The sequence below is a fragment of the Fulmarus glacialis genome, unplaced genomic scaffold (assembly GCF_000690835.1).
Source record: "Fulmarus glacialis isolate BGI_N327 unplaced genomic scaffold, ASM69083v1 scaffold27448, whole genome shotgun sequence".
NCBI lineage: Eukaryota > Metazoa > Chordata > Aves > Procellariiformes > Procellariidae > Fulmarus > Fulmarus glacialis.
This window is the reverse complement of record NW_009226743.1, coordinates 520-10,706: the sequence shown is the minus strand read 5'-3', so window position 1 is coordinate 10,706 and position 10,187 is coordinate 520. Positions and strand designations below refer to the sequence as shown.

At 49.0% G+C, this 10,187-nt stretch overlaps 1 protein-coding gene across 1 annotated transcript; it reads right to left on the bottom strand.

Moving 5' to 3' along the window:
* Positions 1-769: 769 nt before the first annotated feature.
* Positions 770-6,598, bottom strand: LOC104080509 (protein FAM168A). Its single transcript, XM_009582921.1, has 4 exons — positions 6,452-6,598; positions 3,887-4,061; positions 2,153-2,283; positions 770-862 (listed from the first exon to the last, which is right to left on the bottom strand). The coding sequence occupies exons 1-3, from the start codon at positions 6,497-6,499 to the stop codon at positions 2,171-2,173; spliced, it is 336 nt and encodes a 111-aa protein (XP_009581216.1). The 5' UTR covers positions 6,500-6,598; the 3' UTR covers positions 770-862; positions 2,153-2,170.
* Positions 6,599-10,187: the final 3,589 nt, after the last annotated feature.

Below are 10,187 nucleotides of genomic sequence, written 5' to 3'. Positions count from 1 at the left end.
CTCACGCAGCCCCGGGATGCGGCCAATGGGGAGCATCTCATTTTCCCAAGAGGTGCAAGATGCTACCAGGGCACGCATCTCTCCGCTGCTCTCTTCCCATCACGCAAGATCCGGTTGCCCAGTTGGAAAAAGCAGACCAAAGACCCGATGGTGACCAGTCCTCCTACTTCCTAAGACAAGTGTGTTACGTCGCTAATTATATTTATATTCTCTTACTCCTACAAAAGAAGGGATGAGTTCAGAATTTCACTGCAGATAATGCATTTATAATCTATCACGACAGCTATCTGGAAGACACCAATTTTCTTGTAATATGTTATGGAAGATTAAATAATTTATATTATTCAACTAAAAATACCCAAACCAAATCGGAATAAGCCTGCCTACCAGCGCTGTGCTTTTCACATAGTACCCTGAACATCAACCACTCTTACTAGCCAAAGAAAATCTAGGCTCTCATCAACAACAACGACAACAAAAAAATAACAAAGAGAACCCAAACGAACAAGAAAGTGGGGGATCTTTGCACCACTCAGCTGGGCAATGCTGGAAAAGTGAATATTCTGAGCTTTCAAATGATAGGACCAAAGAGAGAACTTTACTATTGCTCAGTGTCAGTACGTGTGTTACACAATTTATGTGGGTCGGGGAGGAGGAAGGGGGAGAGGGGAAAAAAAAAAAAAAAAAAGGCAGAAGATTAGAAAAAGCAGCTTTTACAAAAACCACTAAAGAATGCATAAAGTGACCCTTGCACTTTTTTTTTTTTTTCTTTTGTTCTTGCAAACAGACGAGGTGCTGCAGTACAGCGGCCACAGCACCGATGTAAGACTTGTGTAGTTGCATACAATGTTTGACTCCGGATCTGGAAGAGAGGAAACATATTAAAAACAAGGAGTTAGAAGCAAGCGGTGCAGGATCAGACAGGGCTGTTCTCCTCTCCTCTGCACCCCTGCGCTGCGTGCAGCACGTATAGCTGATGCACACAGGATTGAACCATCCCTCGCGCCGCTCTGCGGGCAATTTCTTGGGCAGGGAGCTGAGAAAGGAGCAGTTCGCCCGTGGTATAAAATGCACAGGATTAAAAATATGCAGATGGGATGCTCTCTGCTAATGGCGCAACAATTTGTCATGGGCGGGATTAGCCCAGCGTAACGTATGCAGCAAGCAGAGATTTCAGATAACCCCCTGGGCTGGATGAGATCTACGCTGCCTCCCCGTGCAGCATCATGTGTTCCCATCAGCTGCGTTGCCCGTTAATTGGGCATGATGGACCAAGGGCTCCAGCAACATGCGGAGGGTGTTTAAACCAGCAGCTGGGATTTCTGGGATCCTGAGCGCGACAGGAACCTGCAGCCGGTTGCGGGCAGCTGCACGCCAGCCCGGTGCTAATGAACAAGGCAGGGTGCAGGCAGCTGCACGCAAACCCGGTGCTAATGAACAAGATGATCTCCCAGCACGTTTTAGCAGGGGCAAAAAAACATATTCAAGTGATATGAAAGCTGGGGAGGGATTCTATCAGGGAGTGTAGTGACAGGATGAGGTGTAACGGTTTAAACCGAAAAAGGGTAGATTTACATTAGATATTAGGAAGGAATTCTTTACTGTGAGGGTGGTGAGACACTGGAGCAGGTTGCCCAGGGAAGTTGTGGATGCCCCATCCCTGGAAGTGTTCAAGGTCAGGTTGGACGGGGCTTTGAGCAACCTGGTCTAGTTGAAAATGTCCCTGCCCGTGGCAGGGGGGTTGGATTAGATGATCTTTGAAGGTCCCTTCCAACCCAAACCATTCTGTGATTCTATGAAAGAGCATGATCCATCCAAACCCTTAAAGCAGGAAAATTTCCCCCCTCCCAGTGCCCGATTACACTCAGAGCAGCTTGATGCCACTGAGGTTACTGGTAAAGCCTTGCATGCACCCAGCAGCAAGATGTAAGGTCAAGGTACGCTGTGCTTTGCTAACACCCTCCGTAGCCCCATGACAGGGTGCCGTGCAGCTACCCCTGCCGGGGAGCAGGGATAAATGGCTCTTCTGGAGTCAAAGCATCACCCGGACAAAGGGATTCAGCAGGTTTGTAGGAAGGAGAGAAGCGATGGCAGTGCTCGGTGGCTAATTAATGGACAAGGGCAGAGAAAGACCTGCAAAGGCAGCACTTACATGAATTGGCCAGTGGGTTTACCAGTGTGGAGGTACGTAGCTGTAGGTGGGGGTTCCTTGAGCCCTGTACGTTGGCACGGAAACTGGATGTGCTCCGATGGCGGTGTGTTGTGGGGTGGTCAACAAGGTTCCTGCAACGGCACAGAGAAATATTTAGCAAGGAGGAGAGCTCCATCAGGGGAGCGGTACCCCGAGGGTACAGTGCTGCAGACCACATCTGAGGGGTGGGCACAGCATCAGCTGCCTTTTTTTTTCTTCTTCAATTCTCCCAAATATTATTCTGCCCGTGAGACCTGAATCGAAGGCATTTGACTCATGTGGTTGGTATCGGCCAGCACCATGAACGGAATAAACCCACCTGAAGCTCCAGCATATTTTCCATGCTACTTTCAGCCCTTAACTCATCTTTTTCCAATTTTCCTTGTCCCTAAAGACCAGCAGCGGAGCTAGCCACTAACCTGCTGACATCTTCCACCTGCTGAAGGCGCTGGGCTAAATTGCAACAGCAGATAACTGCAGTGATCTGAAACATCTAAGGACCAAACTGGAAGGGATGAGGGTTGCAAAAGGAGATGAGAAAAAACCCAGACCTTCCAGGGAAAATTAAGATGAGCTTTGCCACTCATCTCCCAAGGGCAGTGGAGCTCTTTTGCTTCATTTAAGCCCACAGACCCGAGAGCCTTGGGATGCAGCAGAAGGAGTGATCCTCTCCCAGCCATGGAGCAGAGGGACTGCCCGGTGCAGCCTCTTTTCTTTTAGTCACGCAGAGGGATTTTAGGTAAGAATTTGCACGGTGCCTTCAGCAGACATGGGGAGGGAGAATACAGCCCCAAACTACTCTGTTCTGGGTGCTTGCAACACCTTCTCAGTTTCTGGGTATCTCTCTGCAAATGCTACTAATGAAATTTTAAGACATCCCACGTGCATTAATTACATCTATCCGCTTCTAACGATAAGCAACAGTAAATCTGTCAGAGTGGTTCTTGTCATACCCAGGCTGCAATATCTCTGCTTGCAACAGGGATTGCGTCCCATAACAGAGTCCTGTTTCACAGCTAATGCAGATGCAAAAGGATGAATGATGCATTAGTTGGCATAATTCAATATACAATCCTAAGAATTGTTAATGAGAGAAATACAGGCTTTAGAAAAAACAAAACCAGCCCATATCCTTACTTAATGTGCTATCAATTAATTGCAGTTTGAAACAATCCTGCACATAAAATGTAGAGGATTTGGGATACGTAAACCAAGGTTAATGTTCATTTCGTCAAATGAAAGCAAGACCGTAAGTATCCTGAAAAAGGAACTTGAGGATAGAAATACAACAGTATTTGAAGATGGACAAACCTGGTTATTCCTCTACTTACGGAACAGAGGAAAGAATAATATATTTAAGGCTGCAAGAGTGCATCCCTCTATAGTCAGCCAACCGAAAGGTCTCCTCTGCTAACCTAAAAACTGAGTTAGCTCAGTATCAGGAGCAAATTAATTGCTTTTTGCCTGCAAAGGAGCTGTAACCACCGAGCAAAACTAGCAGACGAAACTGCAATTAGCTGTGTGCAAGGCGCTTCTGCAGCCACTTGCCAGATACACCCTGCAAGGCTGCAGGCAGCACGTCGGATGCACAGAGAGTTTTTCATCCAGGACAAGTCTCCTGCATAGGTTGTTTGGATACGTCCCACCCGAGAGATGAAACTATGGCTCAGAACATGGAAAGATTTTCCTTCTTACCTGCTGACATTGCCATGGTGGTCCCAGCGACCATCCCCATGGCCACACCATTGGTCCTGGGCGCAGCGACCGGGGCCGGATAGATGGCCGATGGGATGCTGTTGGGCTGAACCACGGTGGTGTGATGGATAACGTGAGGCTGTGCCGCGTACACTGGCTGGGTATAATAAGCTCCCTGTTTGAGAAGGGAAAAAAAACACCATCGTCTTTGTCATTTGGTTGAAAGCACAAGCCAAAGCAGTGACTTGAAGCCCGGTGTTTTATTTAGAGCTCTGTGTGCAGTGGGTGTCAGCCTGGTAACACAGACCGTGCTGTCAGCAAGGAGTTACATCAGCTGCGACTGTAGATCCTGCTGTGGAGTGAGCAGTGATGCTCTCGGGGCCGGTCCTGCACAGCCCCGCACCTACCCCCTGCACCAGATGATGGGACATAGGAGGTTCCCAAACTCAGCCCGTATCGCGAGCCCAGAGCGACTCCGCTGTGACAGTCCTTCACTTCAAGACTTCAAGCCCTCAGCTCCTCCAGATTTGTTGCAGAAGCAATATTAAGACAAGCAGGCATCATGCGTAGCTGCTGGTACAAAGAGCTGCCCATGGGACATCACCAAAGGGCTGGTCCTTCCCATGAGCAAGCTCCTGTGCCTGGAGACCTGGACAAGCAAGGATGAAGCAGAACCTGTGGACATGGGGGATGGTCCCCGGGATGAATGAAGGCCAACAGGACTGGGAAGGGGATCAGCATCACGGCTCAGGGAGTCACCTCGTCAGGGACAAATGATGCTGCCTCTGTTTGGTGGGATGAAATGGGGCCTGGACCCAAAAGACTTTGGCTGCTGGTGTAGAAAATGAACAAGAGATGGAAGAAAAGGAGAAGCCATGGCTCTCGGCTGATCCCAAGGTGATTGCTTGGATCCGGGAAGCGTGTTGTCTTCTTGGGTTTCTAACAGCAGACAGAGGGGCTCCGAGACCCGCAAGGTTTTGAAACAAGGGGGAAAGGATGGATAGGAATAAAAGAAAGGAGCCAACAGAAAAAGCTCCACATCCAAAATAATGAAAGGCCTGAAACGTGAGCGGCGCAAGGGAGAGAACTGCCGTCCCTGGGACAGGCAGGGACACCGCCGGTACCTGCAAACCAGGGAGGGTTGGAAAGATTAGAGGGTTTAAAACAACGAAGGGAGATTTTATTGTGCATTAATGAAAGATGTTAGAGAGCCTCTGAAGGTATGGATTAAGGGGAGAAGGAGATGCAGGTGAACTATTAAATTACTTCTTTCTTTCAGGAGCTACAAAGGTTGATAGGACAAATTGCAGATGCTGAAAGGCATTTCCTTGGGGAACGGAAAGGACATGCTAATATAAATTAGGCCCATGAAGAAAAGGTGACTGAGAAATCAGCTGCGGGGAAGGAACATCCCAGGCGGTGAGAGCTGCAAGCGCAACGTGCTGAAAGGATCTACCAAAGCATCTCCTTCTCTCTGTTGTTCCCTTCCAGGCTGTCAAAACTCTTCTTTGCCGGTCCCTGGGAAGCAGAGATGAGGAAATGGCATCTGCTCCATCTCAGGTTGGCTGGTGGGCACTGCTAGCGGATGCCAACCTCCCGCTGCGGCCGGGATCAGAGAAGAACCAGCAGGCAGGAATAGGTTTGGTCCCCAGCAGTTTATGCAATGCTCAGTTAACGGAAGGAGAGGTGATGGCGGACAAAATCGGCAAGAGGAGATGCTCGGGTCTCAGCAAGGCATGGAGAAATCACTCCATGACATTGTAGCTGCTGGAGAAGTTGTTTTTTTGACATTAAAGTGGAGGGGGAAAGCTAGGGAAGCTGTAGGGCCAGATTGCTTTGAGGAGCTTGTGATCTTCAGTGGGAAGGGGCATCAAGGTGATTTTCAGAGGACATCTGCCCTAAATCGCATCCCTGTGGAGGATCTTGGCCCCAGCATATAGCTGGAGACGGTGGCAATGCAGGAGCAGAGAGGATGGTACTGGAAACCCATTCAGGTGCTCAGGGAGGAGCTCCTCCACGAGGACACATATCTGGGTCATGCCTGAAGTAGCTTGTGCTGGTGAAGGTGACACAGGGACTTTTCCATGGGAGGTGACAGGAGGGTGATGCAAGTTGAGTGAGATGCCAACAGCCGCCAGCAAGTGGACCTTGTGGTGACCCAGACTCATCTGTGGCCCTGGGGAAGAGCAGCGTTGAGAGCTGGGGAGGGTGGGGAGAGATGGGTGCAGGGACCATCCTGGAGCCAGCAAGCCCTGGCAGTCAGGCATGTGATTTTGGGGGAAGGCACCAGATTCCCAACATGGCCGAGCCACAGGGATGCCACTGTGTTGACTCTGCTGCACACCGACAACCATGCAAGACCATGTCTCATCCAGAGGATCCAACGGAGGAGGCAGGAAAGAGACCCCAGCATCCCGGAGCCCCACCAAGCCCCACCATGAGCACCTCCATCCCACCAGGACATGGGTGCTCAGCCCTGACAGCCAAGGACGAAGCCCTGCAGGAACCTTGGGCACGGCATTGAGTGAGGCGGTGAGCAGCGGTGGCGGCTGGCGAGGCACCTACCTGGGTGTACAGGTTCTGCTGTGGATAGGCACTTCTGATGGGGTACATAGCGGTTTGGTACGGATTCGGAGACGGCGAGTAGGGAGGAGGTGCGTTGTTACTCTGGGTCGGTGGGACCTTGTAGGGAGTCCCCGCAGTGTACCCTGCCAAAGACAAGAGTAGTCCAAGTTAGGGGGAGGATTTACAGCTGCAGAGCCAGTCCACCCGACACACGGCAACCCATTCATGATGCACCGGCTGCTCACTGGGCATCACTCGGCATGGAGGAGACCTAATGAGATGCGCCAGCATCTACTGACAACCCATGAAACCCACCAAGCCGAGACCTTCAAGTCCAGCATCCAGGCCCTGGCTAATGGATCACAGCAGCCGGGGCTGCGTCCTCCACCCAGCCCGGCAGAGGCTCTTCCACGCTGCCTACACCGGGCTGTAAAGCTGATGAGTATTCCCAATGGTCAAGGCATGACTTGATGAGACTCAACCAGCACTTAAATCACCTAAGACAGCAGTATCCCCACACCTGCTTACCCATCTCTATACGTCTACTTGATGAGAATGATGTTTTTCCTTCTCTCCTCCCCAGATTTTTGTCCTTTCACCTTTTTTGCTCGGAGTGTGATGGGCAAAACCAGAATTTAATTGCTGGAGGATCTAATTTCATGGCACAGTATTGCTGTCCCCTGCCCATGTCCCCAAGCAATGACTGGAAAAGCAGCAACACCGATGATCCAAACCTTAATATTAAGGTGAAAATGATGGATGCCCTTAAGTATTTCATCACGGTGGATAGTGCCGAACCATTTCCTCTCCTGCAAAGGAAGGCTGTGACCATCAGGTCACCTTGCAGGTTGGAGAGGCAACCCCAAGTGATGCTCAAGCACCTTTATACCTGTCCCGCTCCCCGCAGGCTATTTGCATTAGCGACAAAAGCAGCAAATCTGCTTTATTGCCGTGAAGAAAAGCCATTTGCTCTGCTCGGTAAACAGGCACGGCAGGCTGCTGGCAAGCCAGGAGGAGCAGCGGGGGCTTGGGAGGGCAGCGGTTAGGCAGGCGCGAGCAGCCGGGGAAACGATCCCTGCAATATTTGTGATCCTGATATGGCAGATTGCAATTTTTGTCTGTCTTCTGTTCGAATGGAAGGAAAAGAAAATGGACTTCAGCATCCCCCAGTCTTCCCCATCATCCCATCAGGCTGTTTAGCTGGACCATCCAAGTCCCAGATTTACACTTTACCGAAGGTCTAAAGAAACCTTAACTTATCTCGTAGCATTTAGGAGATGCTGAGTATATGGGGAACAAACTAAAATGAAGGCTCCTTTCCAAAACATGGAAACTTGTCCCAAAAAATAAACCTAACCTAACAAAAAAATGACCTAAAGGATAAAGTGATATCAGCTGACCTGCTGGCTGTGGGTGTCACTTTGGGTTTTTGCTGCTATTTGCATTAAGTTCTGAGTTGTCTGGCGCTTATAAAATTGTATTTTCCTTGCAGGAAGACCCAGTGGTACCAGCTCAAGATCCTCTAATGCAAGTCTGATCACATTTGTCTCTCTTTTTTAAAGGCTTTCCCTGGAGTGAGGACATCCCGTAAGGATCTCTGCTCTTCTGCTTCCGTTCGAGGTATCTTCCTATCTGTTAACTTGTGATGAATATGGGGTCGACCCTCATACCCTCCACCAATTTTGCTCTCCAAAAAGAAAGGGGTGGCTTTAAGCAGCTCCATGATAACACTGCGTAATCCAATTCTTGTTACCTGGCAGCGAAGTACCATCAGACCTCATGGCAAGTACAGCATCTAAAGGAGGTGCGACCTGCCCCGAGGACGGGATGTCCCTACACCAACGATACGTGGCACCTGAATTCCCAACCTTCAGAGGCGTTTCCAAGGAAGGCTCCATGAAACATTATTACTTCAGTGCTAAATTGGGGAAAAAATCCTCAAGAATACTTAAAGTTGTGTTTTAAGGGTTCTTTTTTTTAGCTGAGCGGGTGCCATGAACACCCTGGACTGCATCAAGTGTGCCGTGAAGGCATCAAGGTGTTGGTCACAGCTTGATGAATGGTTAAAAAAAGTGGAAATGGTAAAAAATCTGCTCACACGAGCAAGGAAAAGCACGTGGGCTGGCATGGCTGGTGAGAAATGGTAGCCAGCTCTTGCAGGAGGGCTGGGAGAAATCATCCTTAGAGCAAATGGGCCCCAAAGACTGTGTTGGATGGAGAGGAGAAGTGAAGGCTCAGCCCAGCGATAAGACATCTAAACACTCAAATATAATGAACTAATTTACTCAACCAGTGTTCAGGGCAGCAATTAATGAAGGCTGAGATTTCAAGTCTGCTAATATCCCATATTATCCACCCAGCACTGAAACAGCGTGAAGATAACAAGGAGCTTTCTAGGAACTCCCAAACAGCATCTCACCGCCTCCTGATTACCGCAGATTGGAAAAAATGTGTTAATTAAACAGTGGAATAGCTGTGACCCTTTTTCTGACTCACATTAGCAGGAAAGCAACTCTCTTCAAATGAGAGATGGAAGCAGCGAGAGGAAATGCAGGTTCGAAACGGCCGTATTCACCATAGCAGCAGAAGTGGAGACTCCTCCGTCATGAGGTCCTCCAGGAACCCAACAACATCACCTACAGACCAACCAACCTCCTGTTTTTCAATATCTTATGGATTTTTTTTCTATTCTGAACACATTTTTTCAAACAAAGACCTTGGAGGCTGCTGGTTCTCGGCATCACGCTTCATTTCTGATGGGCGTCTGGAGATGCGGACCAGCTCAAGGCTGTGTGGTTTCACTGCCTTGAATGCTAACACTTGCTCCCGTTTCCCAATTGTTGAATCACAGACAATTTAGCTACGACATTAAAAAAAATATTAAACATAATAGTCCAGGCAGACGTAATCTTCCATGTTTATAAATTGGGAAAAAACAGAACACTTTGCAGGTAAAAACGACACGTAATCAAGTTTTAGTGACACAAGATGATGGAGGCTCCTCTCGGAAAAGCATGTCTGACAGCTAATTTTAAAGCCTAATTATGACTATCTAACACCTTATTAGGATTAGGAGGCTGGCATGGCCCGTGCTTCTGCTGCTTCGCAGTTCAGCAGCAGGCTGGGATTTTAAAAGCAATAGCAAGCCTTTAAGCTCCAGCTTCTATTAAAATTGCTGATTAAATCCCTCGTGCCACTCTAGAAATCTCAACCTTATTGATCCTGCAACACAGAAGTGCCCTCAATGGCACAGATGAATTTTTCTATAATAGCACAAAGGCTGGTGGGGGGGAAAAAAGCTCTCTGATGAATTTTGTATCACCGTCTCCTCTTATTTCCACATGAAGGGTTCACCACAAGCATGATTCCTTAGATGGATAAAGAATTGGCTGGATGGCCATGTCCAGAGTTACAGTCAACAGCTCAATGTCCAAGTGGAAACCAGTAATGAGCAATGTCCCTCAAGGGTTGGTACTGGGACCAATATTATTTAATATCTTCCTCAATGACGTAGACGGTGGGATCGAGTGCACCCTCAGCAGGTTTGCAGATGACACCAAACTGAGTGGTGCGGTTGCCATGCCTGAGGGACAGGATGCCATCCAAAGGGATGTGGACAGGCTTGAGGAGTGGGCCCAGGTGAACCTCATGAAGTTCAACAAGGCCAAGTGCAAGGTCCTGCACCTGGGTCGGGGCAAGCCCAGTATCCATACAGGCTGGGGGATGAAGGGATGGA